This window comes from Chelon labrosus (assembly GCF_963514085.1).
Source record: "Chelon labrosus genome assembly, chromosome: 7".
In the NCBI taxonomy this organism is placed as follows: Eukaryota; Metazoa; Chordata; class Actinopteri; order Mugiliformes; family Mugilidae; genus Chelon; species Chelon labrosus.
The window spans coordinates 9018466-9041720 of record NC_140343.1 but is presented as its reverse complement, the minus strand read 5'-3'; the positions used below and the strand labels follow the sequence as shown (position 1 = coordinate 9041720).

The 23255-nt window shown below is 43.2% G+C and overlaps 1 protein-coding gene across 1 annotated transcript; it reads right to left on the bottom strand.

Annotated features, from left to right (window-relative positions):
* Positions 1–479: 479 nt before the first annotated feature.
* tie1 (tyrosine kinase with immunoglobulin-like and EGF-like domains 1) lies at positions 480–19446 on the bottom strand. Its single transcript, XM_084548563.1, has 24 exons — positions 18938–19446; positions 17731–18033; positions 17503–17613; positions 17206–17361; positions 15122–15253; positions 13773–13913; positions 13538–13666; positions 12984–13129; positions 11977–12121; positions 11709–11867; positions 11275–11415; positions 9979–10281; positions 9293–9583; positions 8691–8884; positions 8433–8579; positions 8289–8352; positions 8024–8134; positions 5166–5356; positions 4443–4556; positions 3854–3924; positions 2554–2594; positions 2189–2285; positions 1990–2089; positions 480–1742 (listed from the first exon to the last, which is right to left on the bottom strand). The coding sequence occupies exons 1-24, from the start codon at positions 18999–19001 to the stop codon at positions 1671–1673; spliced, it is 3423 nt and encodes a 1140-aa protein (XP_084404689.1). The 5' UTR covers positions 19002–19446; the 3' UTR covers positions 480–1670.
* Positions 19447–23255: the final 3809 nt, after the last annotated feature.

The following is a 23255-nucleotide window of genomic DNA, read 5'->3' as shown; positions in this document are numbered from 1 at the left end:
TACAGTACACATGTGTGGGAGTCAGGAAGCTGGCCCTCTGAAACCACGTTTGACAGGCAGTTCTGAGCCTGCGGTTGGTTTGTGGAGGAAACCCAGTGACAGATCAGTTCAGTGCAGCCGGGCAGATCGGTGTTCCTGAGCTCTCCGAGGGCACTTTGGGCCCCAGTACCCAGGCCTGTTGCATCCCCACTTTGCTTTGTCCTAATATCAATTGCCTGATACTGTGCTCATGTACTTGCTCAACAGTACAGCTGCATTTGATATCACCTCACGGTGAAGTACAACTCTTGCTCTCATAGAATCGGGATTACAACATGTAACCAACCTTAAGTGTGGTAGTAGGTTAGCTGGCTGTTAATGATGTTTTCATGGCTCACAGACGTGTTGGTAATGCACTCAGACTTAAAATACAAGCTACAACCAGCTTATCAAAAAAACTTCACAAGATGTGCCGACCTGCTAGAACAGCATGTACTACATGCTAGGAGAATGTGGCGTGGTGTTACAGTCTCTTATCGAGAAGAAATAAGCTGTGATTATTTTAGCTCCCCACTGCTTACCAGTGGACACTTAAGGAAAAGGCACTTAAGGTCTGCTGTGGACAAGTGAACCAGGAAACTGAGCTCTTGTGAGGATCAATAATCTTTGTCAAATGCCAACGTTATCAGTGCAAAAACCAAGAAATTATTTTCACAATAAGTGGATCTTAACAACTTGTGGTGATGAGTCCAGTCACCACGCAAAGCCTTTATTCAAGAAACCAGTTAACGAACACATACTGTACATTCTCACACGGTGGATATATATATATGTATATGTATATATATATATATTACCGTTAATGTTAGATTGCATAGTGTTAACAAAGAACTATAATAATGTTTTTACTAGCTGGTAGACTGGCTGTGCATCTGCCCTGTACTAGTGGCATTCTCGTGCATTGAACACATTAATATCCACCTTGGCTGCACTTTAACCAGCCCGTGACTCTGACTACATTCCAATAGGAGGCTTTTATACGTCTATGCATTCTTAAAAATGCGGCAAGATACACACAGTAGTAGTTACATTCACATGGCAGTGATAGGCAAGTACGAATAGACACAGACGTCAGGGATGAAGCTGCTTTTAAGTGCTACATTGAAAGTCTTTTGGTTTTACTTCACTCTCAAAGAATTTGAGAACATACATTTTCGTGATCCACAAAGTGTCCTTTAATTACACCTCTATGAAAAGATCTCCTTCTCCATTTTGATCAACGGAGAGCAAATCCCAGCATTGGCACCCCACAGACCCTGTGGTGTTTCAGCAAGTCACATAGCTCCATATTTGCCACTTTTCCTCAACATTTCATCACTGTAACCTTTGTAAAAAGCAAGACGAACATTGTCTTTTTCATCCTGGACTGGTGTTGTTTTGGTCGCACTTTCCAAAAGGTTAACAGACGCATCTTCCCATCGAAGGCCCAGCCATACTCCATCTCTTAAAACTGTAATACTTCCATGCAGTGTCCTTTCACAGTCCTCCATCTATAGCTGGGTGGTTTTGGTAGAGCACCTTGCCCTCCTGTCCTGGCGTTGAGCGGCAGGGAGGTGGCAGTAACGTGGCGTCCTCCCTCGCGACTTTCTCTTGGAGCTTCGTGGCATGCTAGGGTCTGGGGGGGCTGGTAGTCAGGCCTCCTCAGCGGTGGCGTCTATCCCGGCGTAGGTGAAGTTCTCAAAGAGAGCCATGTTCACATAGGCCTGAAAGATGGTTAGAAACTCATGATTTAAGAAAATATATGCCAGAAGCATGGCTCCTGATGTCTGATATCGAAGCAGAGCTGGTGTTAAACCCACAATTTGCAGTAGTTCGGTATAAATTCATTCCTAAAGACACCTTCTCTATCCGACTATATAAACAAAACCAAGGCTTTGAGGGTTGAACATCTAAATGTCATGTGGGAAGAACAGGATCCCACCAACCCACATGATGTGAATGAAGCATTACCTTCCTGGCCTCCTGCATCCTATTGAGTTGGACGGAGATTTGGGAGAAGGGGGGTCTCTCGTAGGGACGATCCCTCCAGCACTGCTTCATTAGCTCGTAGCTGTCGAGAAACATGGATGAATACGGTAAAACAGAGGCAAATACACACACACACACACAGCAGTGAGCTCATCTCCAACCGAAAACATGGAATACCTACACTTCATCATCACAGTTTTTGGGTTTCTCCATCCTGAAGCCTTGCGGCAGTTTTTCATAAAGCTCGGCACACGTCATCCCGCAGTATGGCGTACCACCTATGGACACACAAAGAAAGGAGTGTTTATCTTAGATGATGCCACTGAAGAGAGGCAGGTGTTCACTCTGTTAATCTTCGTCACACATTGAGGAAATGTGTGCTAATATTTACTAGGACTGAGCATATTTTCTACGTACAGTGGAGTCATTTAATATCACTTTTAGCAAATCTCTAAATATAACTTCTCTAAAAAAAGAGATCTGCAAACAAATGTATTGAGAAATAATTGGGTCATCATTGGGTGTGTTCCACTTCAGATTACTTACCTAAGCTTACAATTTCCCAAAGGAGAACACCAAAAGACCACCTGCGACAGAAGAGACAGAATCGTTGGTAATGTCGATGGATTCTTTATTGTCATTTCAACATGAGGTGGAACGAAATTAGTTTCTCTGGTCCTGATTCAAGCCATAGCAGAAATAGTAAAAAGTATAAATATAGAATAAAATTAGCTAACTAAGTATAGTACAAAATAGCAATAAGTGTATAAATATAAGCAGTAAAAAAAGTGTCAGCACTGTAATAAGTGGAAATTCACTGCAATGAATAACACAGTAATATCCAGCAGTCCTGTACCATTGAGGTAGTGTGCAAGTGGAAGTTTATAGTGACATTGTGGAAAAACAACTTGGGGGGGGGGGCATACTATCATAAGCCTTGGAAAATAACCAGCTGTAACTAGTGGGAGGTAAATGATGAAACACTGCAAGACGTGGTGGCATAGACAAAAAAAAAAAACCACAAGTCCAAATAAAAATGCAATTAAATAAATTTGAATGTATTTTAATTTGAATGGTTAAAACGCAGATGCTTTTGTAAAAAAGAGTCTACACGGAAGCTGAAGAGGAAAAACATGAAACCACCATCTTTCCTGCAATCTGATTAGCGAATTTCTGTGAAGACAAATACCACCAGTTTCATAAGTGTCACAATTCTGTGCGGTAGATTTGAGGAGACAAGTGTTGTTTGCGCCTCTCTTCTGCACTAAACTTCACACGATCGCACCTCTTGCTCTTTGAACGCGTACAACTCTCTCTGACCCTACGCATAGCCTTCACACGTCTTCCGTTAGCTGTCCTCAGCACTTCTATCACTTCTCTCTGGCTGTGTATAAATAGGCCCCAGTTGACAGACCAACGTGTCTGTCTACTGAGCTGTACACAAGGCTTCCTGGTTGTGCTTATCAGTCTCGCAGCACGCTATCATCACTCCACCAGTGACAGACAGATGATTTGTTGTTTTTGTGGCAAGGCCCTTTGTGGTGTACGTAATCAAAACTGCACTAGGGGCTGCTCTGTTTCTAATAAGGTTAGGTGATACTAAAAAAGAAATGAAAAGGAAAGATCACGTTTATTACGAGCCGTTGATTACTGTGATATAATAACCATATCAACAGGAAGTGTTTGTGAACCACTTAGCCAGTGTGAAGAATATTTCTGCACACTTGTAAACGTATGTAAGATGTTGAACATAAAGTGACAAACAGTGTGTGAATGTCCCGCCTTGAGGGGAAGAAAAAAAAAAAAAAAAAAAACTGTGAGAGTTAAATTTAATACTGTAACTCACACATCGCTCTTGGATGTATACACGCTGTAGTTCAGGGACTCAATGGCCATCCAGCGTACCGGCAGCCTCCCCTGAAAAACCAAACAAGCACGGACATCAATCTCAGACTTTCTGCCTCACGCCTGTGAAGAACATGATTCTCAAATTTAAAAATGACATGGCAAGAATGTATAAAAATGAAAGAACACGCTTGACAGTAACAATCAATTGCATTGTCCAGGGAAGCCAATGCAAAGCAGGAAAAAAAAAAAAAAACGGATAAAGAAAACTCTTCTTTGGCTGTTTATCTGTAATTGATTCGATCTGGAAGGACTATATCTATAATAAATCTGAGATGCAACAGGCATCTCTAATCTGTGTGGCAGACTGCGCAGACAGATGGAGAAAATATGACACTGTTGTTTCACTAAATCCGTGTTTGCGCCGCTTATCTTTGGATGTTTCACAGTAGATTTCTTGTTTGTTACTGCCTTTTGCTTGATCCACTTTTACAGCTTCATATAACTTTAAATGCAGTACAAAATGCAACGCCAAGAGAGCTTGTGCCCCATATAGCTAGCGCCCTCTGTTGGCCGACCCAATAACTCACCATCGTCTTCTTGACATAAACTTCCTCACCGCGGGACAGACCGAAATCTGCTATCTTCGCCACGAGGTTGTCTCCTACGAGGACATTCCTTGCTGCCAGATCCCTGTGGATGAACTAGAACCAAGAAGAGCAGACGGAGAGGAGAGGAGAAGAGAATGGAGGAGAGGAGAGGAGAGTTCAAACTGTTATATTTGAATTAGTTTTATTTTCCGTAGCTTGAGTGTGTCACAAGTCAAGTCCAAATGTATATTTAAAACACTTTTCTTTTCAAGTGTGAAGTAGGAAACATTAAAATCAATAAGAATAAAAAGGTATGGCATTATAAAGAGGCGGCAAACTCTACTAAAATTGAATGCCAATCAAAGGAGGTGGGTTTGAGGGATTATATGAAAAATTTGGATGAGATTACTGCAGCCACTACAAATGATCAATGACCTCTAGTTGACTTCAGTGCTCTATATGGGGGCATGATGATGCAAGATTTCTAGATAAATTGGCGTTAGTTCCTTAAAGACAAGGAGTAATATCTTAAAAACAGTTGTGAAACAAACAGGAAGCAGCTAGCGGAGGGCGGCCCACGTTGGCGCAGGGGACGTTTGAGCCGGCACATTTTGCGCCAACTTCAAACGACAAGCAGCTGGCTCGATGACCACATACGGACGCGGTCACTCGCCCGGACACAAAACCAGCTGCCGCATTTTACTCCCCGCGCCCCCCTCCTACCTGTTTGTCGCTGAGGTAATGCATCCCAGTCGCCACATCCACGGAAAACTGCAACAGCTGCTGCGAGGTGAGAGTTGAAGCGGTGCCGTGCTCTTTCGCAAAGGCCGGATCGGTCTCCAACACACGGCTCTTCCTCAAGAAGTCCAGGAGGTTGCCGTAGGGAGCATATTCAATGGCTATGTAGAGGTAACCTAGAGAAAAAGGGGACCAAGTGTGAAATTTAGCAGATTTTTCAGGCTAAATAATAAAAAAAAAAAGTCTCCCATTTGTTAAAAAGGGCCATAAACATTTTACCCTCTATCTGTACTGTTAGCAGCTCAGCCAGATTGTTACAATAATACTATCTGTCCTAAAACTTGGACTGAGGCCTTGGCTGGCCTGCGTGCGTCAGCCTGGGAAGAGACCCAGCTACAACTCAACTAGCTAGAACTCAACCAGATGGCCGAAGCTCCGCTAATAGACGACAGATTCCTGCCAGAGTTCCTACGGGTCACAAGGGGTTTGTAGTAGTTGGAAGGGTTTCGTGTTGATTTCACGACGGTTCCGGGAGAGCCAGCACAATTAGTGAGTCCAGGTTGATGGACAGGCTGGTCAAAGAACTGGAACCTAATAGAATTATCAAAGGACACAATGTGTTTCCTGCAGCAGCTTCCTTCCAAAACAACTCCAAGAATATATCAGTAATAGATACATACAAGACAGGTTATAGAACTAAATGGTTTATACTTTATTTATGATTGATGTTTTATACTATTTGAATTAAACACTGTTGTATTTACTCCTCTTGCAAAAGAGGAAATACCAAAAAGTCTCTCTCGCTCTCTCTTTCTCTGTATTTACACCACAAACCTTCTTGTAATTTCTAGGTTTACATGAAATATGACTTTTGGACCCTACTGTATGTAGAGTATACACAGATCAGCCACAACATTAAAACCACCGACAGGAGAAGTGAATAACCTTGAACATCTTGTGACAATTCAATGTTCTACTGGGAAACCTTTGAACCTGGCATTCGTGTGGATGTTACTTAGACATGCAGCACCCACCTAGACCAGACCAGGCACCCCCACCCCATAGCAATGACACTCCTTGATGGCAGCAGCCATCCCCAGCAGGATGCAGCCTGACACAGGCACACACAAAAACAGCTCAAAAAAAAATTAAGAACAGCACAAGGTGTTGACCTGGCCTCCAAATTCACTAGATCCCGAACTGATAAAGTATCTGTGGGACCCAAAGGCCCCCACTAGCAACGTTCTATTGCCAGTCACCACAGGACACCCTCAGAAGGCCCATGTCCATTCTCTGATGAGTCACAACTGTTGTGGAGGCACAAGGGAGACATTACACAACATTAGGAAGGTGGTTATAATGTTATGCCTCATCTGTGTATGACATCTGAGTATCTGTTCATTCTTCTTTCTGCGCTGAATTCCAGCGGGACACACCTTATTCTTCCAGCATGTGGACGTGAGAGTAAATTTGTTCCAGATCTCAGAAAGACAGAACTACTCCATAACACATGCCCTTTTTATAAAATATGGACAGATGCTGAATGGATCAAATGAATAAAAAACCGAAACTAGAAAATGATGAGGTGGAAAAACCCAAGTCCCAAAACAACAATTGAGCAACAACTCGTCTTGCTCAACTGCAAGCCAGCGACCATTTCTTTTGCAATGTAGCACCTTTTAAAAACTTCTCTGTTGGAAATGACTAAACACAAATGGTAGAAGAAGAAGATGACATGCCTATTACATTTTCTGTTTACTTTGAGCTTCATTATCTTCTCATCGTTTCAATGTTTTTACTAAAAAAACTTCCTCTTTTGTTCTTTCCACTAAACACTAAATGAAGAAATACACTAGATTTTCCTCTAAATATCTTTATGAACGTACTGTAGACGTTCATGGCTGTTTAAAAAGGTAGCAGGCCGGCGACAAAGTAAAGTTCAGCACCCAGCTGAAAGCTCAGCTGAGGCATCGATTGGAAAATCTCATCCAGGTCGCCTTATTTAGGCTGTTTGCAACCCACCCCAGTCCCTCCTTTTACGCTGTTTCAGTCTTGATCAATGTCAATTTTGTATCATCGATGTCTGCTCTGTTCTTCTAGCCGGCGGGTCTCTGAACCAAAGTCATTTACTGCAAATGCAAATAAGGTTTCTTTGTCCAAAGTAAACTCGGCTAATAACAATGATTAGCTTCTAATGCTCTAGCTGATGTGATATTGATCGAGTAAACCTGAGTTTAACAGCATATGTAAACATACTGTAGCCAAGGTCGGTAAATTCATGCGCTAAGTGAAAGTGAGCCGGACGAGGGGACACGCCGAATTATCCAGATGTTTATTTTTTCGAGGCCTATTTGCAATTTTACAGACCAGACTTCCTCTCTCTCTCGAGTGATTCAATTATTCAATTGAATGTAGTTGGTGAAAGCTGATACTTCAGGGTAAGAAGCGGGGGCCAAGGAAAGCTTCTGTAATTACATAAATATGCGACACGGCGGTTCGGTTGTGAGGCGCACGGACGGATCAAACAAACACGATAGCGGGAGTGCTTCTGGCGGACAAAAACTATTTATGTTGGACACGTTCTGGTGCTTTCCAGGTGCGGATGACAGAGATGTGTGTCCACTTGGATCTCAAGTAGGAAGAAATTACAATGTTCAAACACAGAGCTGCATACTAGGGAAGAATGCTACAGCTGAACATGTATTTCCATTAAAATTGACCAAATTCCAGCTGCTGAAAAACGACATGATATGAAGCTGATTCCTCCAAGTGGTATTTCTACAGGTCCCTAACTTGAACAGCACATCAATATTCACAGCAGCCACTAGATGTCGCTCACTCACCTCTGTTCTCACAGGCCCCGATCAAGTTAATGATGTTGGGATGCTGCCCCAGTTTGCACAGCACCTCCAGCTCCCCTGCAAAGTCTCTGTGGTCATTCTCTGATGCAAACTCTGTGGGAAGAACAGCACGCCGCGCATCGTTAAACAAAGTGCAAGCAAAGCAAGTCTTCAGCTGGCTTGTCTTTGAAATCAGAGAGAATTCGCCGCGCTTGCACATAAATTCATCCGCGGCACACGCGCTTTAATTGCTGCGCGCCGTAGTTACCTTTCAGCATCTTGATGGCCGCGCTCATTTTGTTGCCGTCTTTCTTGATCATGGCTTTGATGACCTGGTTTGGAGACTTGCGTTAGCTCGGGTGATTTGACATTTAAACGTGTTAAAAGGAAGCGCGTTTGAAAGAGCAAACACCTGGCCAAAGTTGCCCTCTCCGATAACATCCTCAAACTTGATGTCCTCCCAGTCGAGGATCGGATAGGTGAGAGGCTCCGGCGTGGGTTTAGGCCTTCGTGTCAGGGTCAGAGTTCCTGAGTTGAACTGCAGAATGGTTTCCTCACCCTGGTGATACAGAACAGTCATGCAAAGTATGTAATTTGTTAAAATCCTCTAAAACACCAAGGAGTTGCACCATCAACCACGAAGCAAAGCGCTGGTGCGAATTATTCTCACCGATCCGGACTGGTAGGTGAACGTGCGCCGACGGTTGAGCAACGTCTTCCTGATGAAGAAAAGAGCCAGCAGCGCAAACAGGATAGTCACACAGGTGACTGTCACCGAGCCTACCACTGCCACCAGCAGCTGGTAGCTGTCCCCAGCGGGCCTCCCGGCTACACCCTGGGTGGTCGGGGTTAAAATCTGAAGGCCTGTTTTTAGAAGAGGGGAAGAAATGGAAAGGGATGACACGGGAGAGCCAAGATGTTGGAGAAAAACCAAGCAGAGAGATGGTTTTCAGACACGGATGGATAAATACACTGTTTTAGTTTTTTATTATTATTATTATTATTATTATTTATCCTGTGTTAATCCTTGTCTCTGTGCGGGTGGTCCTGTTAAAACTCCACCTGGGAAAAGCTCAGGAATGGCCACAAGTGTATTATTTTTGAGGAGATTTTCCACTGACAGCTATTTTTAGCTTGAAAAGAAAACAGAGTATCCAAAAAAGGTCCATTTCTTATTGCCTGCAGAATACCCACAGAGAAAAGACTCAACCTAAATGCATGCATCAATATCAACACATCAGTCCTGCGACTGGGGCCGTCTAGACTACTCACCATCTCCATGCGTCGCCGCCTGAACAAACTCGCTCCACTCTCCCGGCACTTTGGAGAACGCGCTGACTCTGAACTGGTAGAGCGTGCTGCCGTTGAGTGCCGTCACATCTTTGGTGGTCTTGTTCCCATCGGCCGTGTCCAGCCAAAGGTGAGGGCTCCCCTGGCCGACCGGCTGGTACTCTATGATGTACTTCGTGATGCCCCCGTTCTGGTCCTCCGGCGGCTCCCACCTCACCTGGATGGCCGACACGGACATGGACAGGGCCTCGACGTTGCGCGGGGACGACGGGACTGCGGCGCAGAAACAGTTTAGTTCATCGAGAGTTGTTCTGTTGCGTCGTATTTTCAGATAAAACAGCCAGTCTAATCTGAGGTTTTCAGTTTGGACGCTCTGAGCTTTAATACCAAAGCTAAGGGATCTGATTCACCTATCAGCTTCTAAATTCACACAAACTTTGCGGGCAGAGAGAGAGAGAGTCACCAAGCAAACAGCAAACACTGCTCATCCTTTTTTCCCCCTGAGTGCTTATCACCATTCATTTAGCTTGCATTTTATTATCCCAATGAGCCTGTAACACACTAAATACTGCATTAGAGCTTGTGGTTGTGCCACAAACCGCTGCAAATGCATTATAAACTGCATTAATCCGTCCTTGCGGCCTCATTACAGCAGAGGTTTTATTTACCCTGGCTGTTGATGATGAAGTGGTAGGGTTTGGAGGGCGGCCCGTGGCTGCCACAGTTGATGAGGCGCACCACGGCGATGTAGTCTTGCTGATACTCCAGGCTGTGGAACTTGTAGGAGAGCACAGTGAGCAAGGTGGTATCCTCCAGTAGCTTCTCGCTGTTGGGTGGCGGCCCGAAGAGCTGCACTAAAAAGCCACTGGCTGTGCGCTCGTTAACGCCATTGTTGGGAGGCAGCCGCCAGTGTACTGTAACGCTGCGGCCTTCCACCGAGCTGATGTCAATCTCGGGCCGATCTGTGGGCTCTGCGGCGACAGAGAACACAGGATGAGCTGAGCAGACCAGCTGGTTGCCCAAGATTTACGAGTAAACTTCTATAAATGGAACTGGATGATCTCTATAAAGTGCTAAGCTGGTGTTTGACTCTCCAGTTTCCACTCCATTTTAACGTGGTCTGTGGGTAAACCACGGCCTGGTCCAGGATTTAGCTTTTGCCTGAATGCATGGATTTTGACACCTTATATGAGGTGTAATTGCTAATAAAATGGACGATGGCTAAAATGTTGATTAAGACTTTTGATTTAACCCTCTCATCTCATCTCTAGTCGATTGTTGTTACATTTTTCAGATTCAAGCCGGAGCTTTTGAACATCTCTTTTCCCACATTCACACCATTTCAAATAGCTTGCGCAAGAAGGCCAGGGCTCCCCCGTAACAAATAAAATTAGTTCCATTTTACTCGTGGACCTGACCACATCTTGCCAAGGAGTCTCGCTTACTTGAACTATGCTCTGCAAGACAGGCACATTTATATCTTCCTGCATTATGTCTCCTACACTCACGCACTCAGATACTCTCTTTCCCTCTGCGCCACATTCATTGAGGAATCAATACCTGTATCTGCCGTTTGAATACGGCTTCTTCTTATTCTTGAACAGTTTGTGATTCCCGGCACACTGATGACAAATATAAGGTCTATTTTTTTGCTATTTCCCTCACGATCCCATAGAGAGTTTTCTATTTATTTCATCAGAGAAGCAACCCCAGATCATTTGACTTGTTTCTATATTTGCCCCGAACTAACTTTAGTTATCAGGACAGACTCGGTTGGAAAATGCAGTTGCCTCCGTTAGGCATGGGAAAAAGACATCGCTCCTACTCTAACCAAGATAATTGTGCTTGCTTAAGTTCTGTGGCCCAGACGATGGACATCTGTTCCCAGGCTAGCCTTCCAGATAAATATGGTCATGTTTGTTCAGTGTTTGTGTGGTATGTCTGAAATTATCCGAGGGTCTTACCGGGACAGTCGGTCTCCATGATGGCCTCTGGGCCCGGAGCGCCCTCTCCTCCTTCCCCGGGTCTGCTCAGTTGGACTCGGACGACGTACCGCGTAGAAGGCTCCAGGTTCATGAGTGTGATGGGCTCTTTTTCACTATAGACTATACGGAAAATAAACATAGCTTAAGCTGATTATCTAAGAGTTTCCTTCTGGTTTACAGAGAGATTTTATGTGTATGCACTTTAAAACACATTTATTTGCTATTCAGAATTGGCTTCTTAATATCATTGTCCTTATGATTCTTTGTTTTGTTTTAGCTAATATATCACAATGATGGCTAAATAAATGAATTGTTTGCTTTGGCTGCTGTGCAAGAAATAAGTCAAAAATAATCTTTCAATGCTGCTTTTTTTATCATAAATAAGCTGCATGATTATGATTTTGCCTGTTCACCTATGATGGAGGACCAAGAGATTCCATTCTCAAAGCGCTTGTAGAGGAGTCTGGTCGAGATGATGGGGCCGTCTCCTCTGTGGGAGCCCACCGGCATCACCAGCAGCTGCTTACTCCTCTTCTGCATTAATTTCGGAGCCGTAGTGGGCACCGGGGGCTCTGTGTGGACACGGGGAACGATTTTAGCCACGAATCAGGGATGCGTCGCAGAAGATCGTTTTCATAAAGTGCACATGAGTTAAACTGAACAGAAATCCCACGGCCAGACCTTTAATGGTGAGGTTGAACTTGCGGGAGTCGTGGCCTCCGTTGGTGGACACCCGGCACTCCCACAGTCCTCCCTGCTGAGCGTTCAGTCTAGAGATCTCAAACAGGGCCGTGCTCTTGTTCGAGTTTATGACGGTGTGAGAGGCCTGAGCGTAAAATACGTAACACATGTGAGCAACTCCGACACACAGCAAACACGCACACACACAGCCATTTCCCACTGCTTGAATTTTCCCTAGGAACCTCCTCCCGGTGAGAAATGTCCTTGTTCCTGTGGGAAGTGCGGGGACAATTCTTTATCGGATTGTTTCTATTATCAAGGAAACTGCACAAGAACGAATAACATAGAGATTGAGTATATCACTTATAGGCAATCCATGTTGACTGCTGCCCTGTGGAGTGATACAGCCTTATCTGCTCAGCCCATTGTGCTGTTGACTTCCTCAAAATGTGACTCAGCCTTGCTATCGTCAGCTCAGACTTAAAGACATAGTTCAGTTCGGCTTCATTATTTAACAAATGACTTGGCACAACATTTTGATCCCGTTCTTTCTTTGTGCCACTTCGTTCGATAGTAGTTTCGGTTTTTCAACATTTTACACATTTAAAGGAACAGTTTTGGGAAAGATGAGAAGATCAGTCGCTCTCACTACGTTTCCGAGCGAGGATGGTTAGCTTCCTAGAAATGGAGGAGGGAGTTTGCCGTGCAAAGTCAAAAATACTGCATATGAACTTGTTCCGTTATTTAAATGATTTAAATCTGTCATCTAAAATGTAAATCTAAAAAATCTTCATCAGTTTTACACATTTATTTGTGCAGCAGTGTTAATTTGAGAGCTTTACTGATACAACACTGTATTTTTCTGTGTTCTGTGGACAAAACCAGGTTAGCTGTTCCGTCTGCCACTCAGCATACGGTTCTCCATCACCCTCTAACTGTGTGGCATGATATTTATTCTCTGCTTAGCCATCTTTGCAGGAGTGCATCGCTCAGTCTACTCTCCTTACCTTAAGCACAGTGCTGTCCAACTTCCGCAGCTCAATGCTGTTGTGGCTGGGCAGGGGGTTGCCTGTGGCCGAGCAAGAGATCTTGGGGTTGGAGTTCAGATTCCACTCCAGGTCACCCTCCAAGTCCAAAATCTGGGGAGCCCGGTCTGAGGGGACATGGAATAAGAAAATATGTACAACACAGAAAAAATTTCAAAACCTTCAAGTCAAAACATTAAACAAGATTTTGAAATGATCGCATTTTTGAAATGTCCCACTAATGATATTTTTGTTTGACTTTTGTTTCAGAGAAGTGGGAGAAGCGCATTTCTAGTGCAGGCACAAGGAGTTAAACTTAAAAAAAATAGATGTGACTCCAGGAACGATGATGACGACCCGAGGATGTGCAGTTGAACGTTAGTAAGATTTGTAAAGATGTGTAGCTGGTGCATAAAGTGATATTTAACGAGGAAAGATGATGAAAATGCAAATGAAATAAAAAAAATATATATATAAACGAATGCCATAGAGGAAATAGAGCACAAGGATTAATGATGATTTGTGGTGACACCTACCGGACTTCTCACAGTTCTGCCCTCTCCACCCTGTCGGACAGTGACATCCACTGAAACGATTGCAGACTCCCCCGTTCTGGCACTTACAGCTCAGCCTACAGTCTGGTCCGTACATGTCATCACGACAGGCTGACAACAGAAAACCAAATGTAACGTGTGACACACTGTGTGGCCAGGAGACGCTACTAGACCTATGCAAGGCTAGAGTTAAGTGATGTATTGTTGTCGTGCTCACCGCTTTCACAGTTGCTCCCAAACCAGCCACTGGCGCAGGAGCAGCCATAAGGGTCTGGTAGGCAGAAGCGAAGCCCTTTGCAGTTAAGCCCAGAGTCACACGACTCCTGGCAGTTGCGGCCAAACATTCCTTCTCTGCAGGCTGCAGGCCACCGGAGAAAGACAAATTCACAAAAGTGTTTATTTAAATTCCTTCAATTTTGCTGCATCAGGTCTTAACATGCCTTGCAAAACACCACCAAAGTACAAATTGTCGAGACCGGGCTGTCGTTTTGGTTTCATGGTTAAACTGATTTAAATATCCTCATGAGAGTCTTTTACAATCCGGACAAACACAACAAATCACAGGGAGGATTTATTAAATCTACACTACTGAATGAAGTGAAGAGAGTTATGTCTATCTAAGGTTTGGTATTTAAATTAAGTTGATTACATATAATTGCAGTGTTGAACTGGATTTCGTTTTATACCAGCTAAACTAACAAAAACATGCTTTTTCTAAAGTAAAAAGGTGTAACGCATCAAGTTAACCCGATATTGCATTGGTGCAACCACAATTCTAGTGTATGCAGGTAATATAAATAGTTATATTATTATATTGCCTTGTTCAAAATCTCTTGAAAGAACAGGCTAACTCTTACCTTGATATCTAACTGAATTAGTTATTTTATTGAAATGTTTGTTGGGATTCGAATAAACTAATGCCACATATAACAGGATACTTTGCCTAAGCTAATGTGTTTTTTGCTCTAAGACTGTGCCAAATTTGTTTCCATTTAAACTTTTCTCCCCAAAAACATAAAGATGTTAACTGAGAGCAACTGTTAACTGGTCCTTCGTGACATTTTAAGGTTTAAATGTCATTAATGTCTCTTCAGTTCCAGAGGTGGGAAGTAACGAAGTACAAATCAGTTCTGTCTAGATTATTCTGCTAGAACCTTTTTGATTTTGCAAAATTATCAACGGATGAATTGTTTCATTAATGGCAAAATCCTTTATACTTTTACTTAAGTACATTTCAGAGCCTGTACTTTCTTACTTTTACTAGAGTAAAAGAGTTGAATCAGTACTTTTACTTTTACCAGAGTATTATTTTACACAAGTATCCGTACTTTTACTTAAGTACAGAAAGTGAATACTTTTGCCACCTCTTTTCAGTTCACAGTGAGTCAGACATGTGGAAGGCGGGTGTAATTCTGCAAGTCAAACCTATTAAAATATTCTCAAACTATGCATCGACTGAAATATAACTTTATCCCCCATCCCGTCTCTGCTACTCTCCTCTGACCGCCCGCGTCTCTGCCTGTCCAACGATAATTGTGAAGAAGCTGCCTTAAGGACGGTACGAACCTGTCTCGCAGCGTGTTCCCATGAATCCTGGGGGGCAGACACAGTCTCCGTCCATTTCGTGACACACCCCGCCGTTCAGACACTCTGGACAGTCCTTGTCACAGTCAGGGCCCCACTTCTTATTTGGACAGTCTACAGAGAAACGGAGTTGTGCTTTTATTAGATACAGAAGGCAGCCTTTTGACTTCAAGAATAAATTTAAGGGTATATTTTGCGTGTTTGAATCATATTCCGGGTATTTCTCAAGCACATGTGGCCTCTTTAAAATGTAGGATTCATAAAAAGCTTCGGAAAAGGCATGAAATAGTTCATAACTCAAACTAAACCGTAGTGTCAGAAGAAAACAAGCGCGTCTGGGGAAGAGAAACAGGAGAAGCTTAAATCAGAGCAGGTGGAGGGTGGAGATGGTGTTCATGCTCTTATTTTGTAATCCAAATACTGAGGTAAAGGAAATGAAGCAAACACATGTGCTGTACATGAGCTGCCAATAAAGTGCAGATGTAGCCTGTAGCGTGACGTTAGTTAGATATCATGTTCAAGCTCTGTGAGCACAACACTGTTTCATTTAAAAGAATATTTTAACATTTGTTATTTCCTGTTTCGTCATAAGGGGAATCATAAAAAGATCGATAAATATGCTACGACCGGTAGCCAGCTAGCTTAGCTTCACGTAAAGCCTGGAGGCAGAAGAAAACAGCTAGTTTCTGACCGAAGAAAAAATAATCTATGCGCCTTCATCCCTGTAAGATCATCGATCAACACAACGTGTCTTGTTTAACCTGCAAAAAATTAAAAAAAAAATTATGGATAACATGGGTTATGTGTCTGTTCATTTCTTGAGGGCTGGTAGCGACGGCTCAATGGCAACATTTAGGTAAATAATATTTTTTCAACGTAAATTAATCTGGTCACTGTTTGCAGACGTTCAATGAAATTATTTAATAATAAGATATACACTGACGAGGCATAACATTATGACCACCTTCCTAATATTGAGGCACAAAACATCAGAGAATGGACATGGGCCTTCTGAGGACGTCCTGAGGTGTCTGGCAACAGAATGTTGTTAGTGGGGGGCCTTTGGGTCGTATGGGTCTTATGGTCTTATGGATTGAGGGCCTCTGTAGATCATGCCACAGATACTTGATCAGTTTGGGATCTAGTGAATTTGGAGACCAGGTCATGATCTTGTCCTGTTCTTCATGTTTTCTTGAGTTGTTCCTAAATTGTTTCTGTGTGTGTGCCTGTGTCAGGCTGCATCCTGCTGGGGTGCCTGGTCTGATCTAGGTGGGTGGTACATGTCTAAGTAATATCCACACAAATGAATGCCAGATCTAAAAGTTTCCCAGCAGAACACAGAATCGTCACAAGATGGTCAGTGTTATTCACTTCTCCTGTCGGTGGTCATAATGTTGTGGCTGATCGGTGTATGTGTTAACACGCCCCCAAAACATCACTCACTTTTAAACTTTGTTGACAAGTGAAAAAAGATTCTACCGCCTGTGGAGTGTTGAATGTGCCATAATTTTTTTTTTTTCCCTCCAACTTTGCCAAAACTTTACTCAATAGAAGAATAAATTCAGGAGCTCTTGCTGCTCATATCAATTCTGACTTTGTTAATCTTTTCAAGCACATGTTTGAACAACATGTTTGCTACCTCCATGTTTCTGTCCCACCTGGAAACTCCTCATGCCAGTTGATTTTAACCCCACGTGGGGCAAACATGTGTCGAAGGAATGTGATCGAGTGTTTACATGGTTATTAGGAGGTAATGTTTTCATACTGGACAGACAATCAAAGGTGTGCACCTCCCGTATCAATCTGATTTAAAATTCCTCCTGACTGAGCCTTTTCTAACTGACAAATTTAAATTCAGATTGAGTCGTTATTCTGATTATTGGTGAGAGTCCATGCAAGTGTGGCTCTAACTCACCTTTATAACATCCCTTTCTGTATTTCGTTTTAGATTAGCCAAATACATATCAAGAACATCTGTGCTATAAAAAAGTTGCCAAAGCCTTGATCTAATGTTATTCTGATTGGCCATTTCCTGCTAAATGTGCATATGTCGGGATTCGACTAACCTCTGACGATGAGCCTCATCCAGGCGCCATTGAGGGGGCTGTCCCCAACGTAGCTGGCGCTGTAGATACCTTGATTGGCAAAAGCTACATTGTCCACAGTCAGCACAGCAGTGTGGTTCATCATATCATTCCAATGAGTCATATAATAGTAGTTACCTACATAAAACATGGGGGAAAAAAGAATGACATTTGCTCAAAATCCTTCATTTAAAGCCTCCGAGTGTTATTATTAGTGGATGGTGCTTGAATTTGGTTTAAAGTTCCTTCCTATGCCCTGAGCTGTGCCCGCTATCTTACCGTTGTACTTCCACGTCACATCTCTCTTTTGGGAACCGAGGAGCTCCATGCTGAGGTGAACTGTCTCTCCTTTGTTAGCAGTCATCGTGAGGTAACTCGGGATAAAATTTGCTGCAAGGAACGTGGATATTATTTTTACAAAACGACGACTACAGACAGAAAACAGGTCACAAGTGCAAGTCCATTACAGGGAGTAAAAAAACCTGGTTGCATTAGTTCGGAACTGACCTCCCGCAACGTTGTTAATCATCGTGACTTTCTCAAGTAGACGAAATTCCTGAGTGGATGAGGATTCGCAGTAGAAGACACCCATATAATCCAGGTTATGGAAGCCCCTGGCCACGACCTCTTTGTTTCTGGTCTTATGCACTTTGAAGTTGGGCGGCTTGGATAATACGAGGATTTTGTTGTCCCTCTTGATGTCCAGCTTGACCCGAACTGGGTCGCGCTCCCCGTTGATACAAGAGATGGTGAAGTTGCTGACGTTGGTGACCTCGGCCGTGGAGATCATGGTCAAGTCGATCACGGCATCTGCGGGACAGGGTGTTAGTCATGCTCCAACATTTATGTAATTATATACATCTATATATGACAAGGATCCAGTCGGAAATTATACTTTTTCACACTTATTTAGACACAGAAATAATGGAAACATCTATTTCAGAAGGCAGCTTCATACCTTAAGTTAAGCTGTTGCTCACTGATGCAATCTGCTGTACAATAAGTCACTCAAAAACAGAAAATATACAGACTATTGCTGAGACTATGCATTGTTAATCAGATGTTTTCATGTGATTTCAGGTAATAAAAGCTGAGTCATATCTGTTATTCTACTTCTCACTCATCCAACAGCAATGGCTGCATTGTTTTATATCTAGTTGTAAATAAGTGATGTGTCATCCCTCAATATTCTTGTTTCTTAGTCTTGCGCAACCTGTTTTTTTATGTGTTTCAGTCAGAATATGTCACTTCTGATCAACTGAAGCAGTCATGTGACTCCAACTGATCCAGCACCGAATCATCAGAAAACTTATACCTGAGGTGACACGCTCAAGACTTTAAAGTCTTGAAAAGGTAATCGAGGTTTTGGTTCAGACACAAAACCCTCAAGCCTTTGAATAAAAGTGCCAAACCCAACAATGTCAGTTTGACCAACATTCCTCCTCCCTGGTATTTGAGCCCCAGATCCACAGAACAATGGGAGGAAACATGGATGAGCTCTCCTTTTCCCTAAGGGCACAGATATCTACACGTTATGGCTTTAACAAAAAAAAAAAAAAAAGAAAAGAAATATTAAAAATTATTTATTAAATAATATCAGGCAAGTTTCGGTTGGTCTTTCTTAATAACATATTTCTGGAAAAAATAAGTCTCCGACTCCTTCTCTGTTTAAAAACTAAGCTACTAAACCATTTTCGGATATGTTGTTCCTTACCTGATAAATCAAAAAAGCACAACACAAACACCGACAAAATCCTCATGATATTTGTAATCCTCATCGGGAACTCGTTACGTTAATAAATGAACTGCCAGATCTTTCCAGGGAGAGCTCTACATCCAAAGCGGTGACGCTGCGTCACGACGATGCGCCTTTTTACGCATAACTTTTACAAATCCTCCGAAGCTCCGGTTCTGGTGTAAAAAAATAAAATAAAATAAAATAAAAAAAAATCTCTACGGTAACGAAGCGGCTTTGAGGGGTTGTATCCCACTACTATCAGACTATAGCACAGAGTCTGAACTTGTGGTAAAGCTCTGCCTTCTCTGGGTGGGAGAGGAAGGAAGAGCGTCACCAGACAGGAGGACTGCTGGCGCTCCAGACCTCCCCGATCCGATTAATGTATTTATGAGTTTGACTTTGTCACTTTTGGCCAGTACAATGCAAGGCAGACTACCGATTGTCTGTACATACAATTAAACCAGTAGTATCGTGTGAATGTATACTGTTTTAGAAGTGAAATAATAGTGGTTATAAATTTCAATCTGATGTGGCACTATTCCTTTAATTTATCACAGGATATAATTGTTTAAAGTACTCCTGGAATTGTCATGGGAAGAATTCTTTAAGAAACACGAAACAGCAGGGTCTCTGTGCATGGCAGAGATTTTAAAATAAACTTTGAATGCATTGAAGACTAGATGCAAATCCTGTACAGCTACCCATACTTTAAACGCATTCCTGTGTCCAAAAGATACACTCAGACTGCCCCCATGTGTCTTCCAAGGCCGGCAATGCACTTAACCGCTGCCCTTGATGTTAGCTGTAGAAATACACTAGAACACCAAGCGTAGCAGCAGCTGGTATCAAGTTTTGCCAAATGCAACAGCTTTGTTCTTTCACTTCGATCAGTTGGTTACGGTCCCTGCAGCTTTTATGGCCGGTCTGCCCCCTCACTCGTAATCAGTCAGCTTCAGGAAATGATGAACAATATGCTTGTTGTGTCTATTTCTGCTCCAATCTTTTAAGAGAGCCGAGGCTGTCTCACCCCAAAACGTCTATTTGGAACAACTGCACACGCCTTTTCTCATTTTCCTCTGCGAAAACCGTTGCACTGATTTGGTGTTTTCTTTACGTTTCCTTGCTGCTTCAGACAATTGCCTTGAAGTCGACACAACTTCTTATTGTTTGAGGTTTCCTGTTTTCAATTTCGGAAGCTCACACAGGTTGCTTTGGCCTGCGAGGCACACTCTATTGTTAAGTGTCCACTAAAACAAATAAAATGAGACTCTGCAAAGTGTTTATACACTGATGTCCAATATGAACAGGTAGATAAAGTCACATGGTGTGTGGTGCACGCATCACCAAACTGGAAATCATAATCATAGGAAGGATGTGGCCTGGTGGCTCGACTGGCAGCGGTAAAGAAGAAAAGGAATAAAATCCAAATTTGAAATGGCTACACCCACGTTGGAACTGCTTTGTCTACAAATCAGTGTCTCCATATTGTCTCCTGGCAAACAAAGGGTCCCGGTGCTCCCAGGTGACTCGGGTCTTTATGATCTCTTTGACCTGTTAGTGTGACCCACGGAGCTCAGAAGCCAGAAGAACTTCATTCAAAAGGCCCAAATATTTCCTTTGCACATACTTCAAAAGCATCCACAGACTGGAACGGGCTCAACTGTAAGAACAATGGTACCGAACTGTCTCATGAACACGGGTTCTGGCTGCACCGAGCGTCCGCGAGCTGCAGGCTTACAGTGAAATATGCCGCAAAGTGAACTTTCATGCTAGTTTTGCATGCTCATCAGAGGCATTTGCAGCGTTTTGCAGAATTTTGCAAACGCCGTCATTTCTTGTCAGACAAACAAACGAGGAACAGAGCACAGAAAGAAGTGCAAAGACAGACAAAGTGCTGCAAACACAGCTTGGTGGAGCCTCTATAGGAAGCCAAAAAGGAAAAGCCCAAAAGCTGGGTCAACACAGATGCTTTGGCCTCTGGCTGCATTTAGTCTGTCAAGAGCCAGAAGCCAGGCGGGAATGCTTTTTTGTGAGTGTGTGTGTGGGGATCTGTGCGTACATACATGCGTGTTATGTGTGAGATGGGCCGGAGTGAGTGAGTGAGTGTGCATGTGCGCCGAGAGCATTGTGTGTGTGGGTGTGGGTTCGTGCTCGCATGGGCTACATGTGCGAATGTGAAGGAAATTATTCTTGCGGGGTGGACACGAAGGGCGGAGGCGTCTTTCTGCGCTCCTCAGACACTGGCCATTGTATAACAGTAGTCTTTGTTGTTCTACAGTAATTATGAACTGTGTTTGTTGTCAGAGTGACAGCCACTCGCCTAATGACACTGCCAGACAAAGACACGGCTCAGCGTGTCTCCAAGTTCAAAAAGCGCAATATTGCTTCCCAAGTATAACAGTGCCAACATTTCATTGTTTGTGGCACTTAAAACAAAAGAGGATCTGTTTTTCTAAGGCATAAAGGAAAAACAACATAATTTTCATTTATCATTTATGTTTTAATTGGACTCAACTGATTTAAACTCCTCATCCCCATCCTCGTCTATACTGTTGCATTTTCCGAAACAGTTCGCATCGTCAATCTCACGTATTTCACAAACTCCGTTGATTAAATTTACTGCGGTCGGCTCAGAGTCGGAGTCTAAATTGTGTCGGGTGTTGAATTTACCGCAGCACGCTCCCCGGGCATGTTTTAGTTGTTTCTGACATTTTGTTGTGGTTGTAGTCGAGTAGGTGGTGATGGTGTAGCCGGTGGGTGTCTGGAAGTGAGGCCCGGCAACAGAGGCGGGAGGTCTGTGAGACTTTGTGAGAAAGTTTGTATTAAATTCCCATTTCCCCTCATTGTGTGGCGAGCTGGCCCGACTCCACACGCACTGATCCTGCTGGGCCCTGGGAGCCTAAGCGAGGGTGTCACTCACACCTCTCTGGCCCCTTAAATCACTCCCCCTATATTCCTCCCAAAATGCAGCTTACAAACCTCTGACCCCCATCCCAGACTGTACTCATTCTCCATGTAAGCCGTCCTGGTGAATAATGTTTGCTTGAAAACAAGATAACGTTAGTGTTTTTTAAGCAACAGAGTGAATGACATGATGAAAGACACGATGTCGGCTTTTCAGATAGAGCATGTGTGTGAGAATTATTAGAAGAATTTAAATACGTCCATCTTAGCAAGTCGGATTTCCCCAAAGATAAAGCGTTGTAAGAACCTGATAACTCTCCTGCACCGTTTCTGTCTGAGTTCTGATCGTGTTTACACTGTCTCGGAGTCCGTCTATCAACAGCTGTTTTAAAAGCAAGATTTCCAGGAGTGAACGGTGACAAACTGACAGGTTTACACACACTATGATCCTGACTATATTTCCAACTCTGTTCTGGCCTAAGCCATGTTCCAGTGGAAGTGAGCGATGTCCGGCTTAAGGTTTTTAAAATAATAAACTCAGAGAGCACTCATTACATAAACATGCACATTCCCGTGTGCACAAACTGAGTCTCCCTCACAGGTCTGAGCATGCAGTAACACCGATCAGCCACAACATTAAAACCACTGACAGGAGGTGTGAGTAACATTAACCATCTTGTGACAGTACAATGTTCTGCTGGGAAACTTTTGGACCTGGCATTCATGTGGATGTTACTTAGACATGTAGCACCCGCCTAGACCAGAACAGGCACCTCCCCACCCCATAGCAATGACACTCCTTGACACAGGCACACACACAAAAACGCTTTAGGAACAAGTAAAAAAAAAAAAATGAAGAACAGCACAAGGTGTTGACCTGGTGTTCAAATTCACTAGATCCCAAACTGATCAAGTATCTGTGGGATGATCCACAGAGGCCCCTCCCCTCGACTCATAGGACCCAAAGGCCCCCCACTAACAACATCCTGTTGCCAGACACCACAGGACACCCTCAGAAGGCCCATGTCCATTCTCTGATGAGTCACAACTGTTTTGGAGGCACAAGAGAGACCTACACAATATTAGGAAGATGGTCATAATGTTATGCCTGATTGGCGTACAATGTATGAATGCATATAATCAGATCTGACCTGGATTGTATTGTAGAGTTATGTAGTAGATATCACATTGCAATATGGCACCTCATGAAATCCAAAGCTTCCTATGGACACCGTGCACACACTTCAAGACTTTATAGCTCACATTTTGATATTGCCCCAGAGTATTTTGGAGCATCTATTAGGCTGAAAGACAGATATTTCTGCAATAGTTACTACCAATACTGGATGACAATTTGCACAACACTGTACATAATATCTGTATATACACC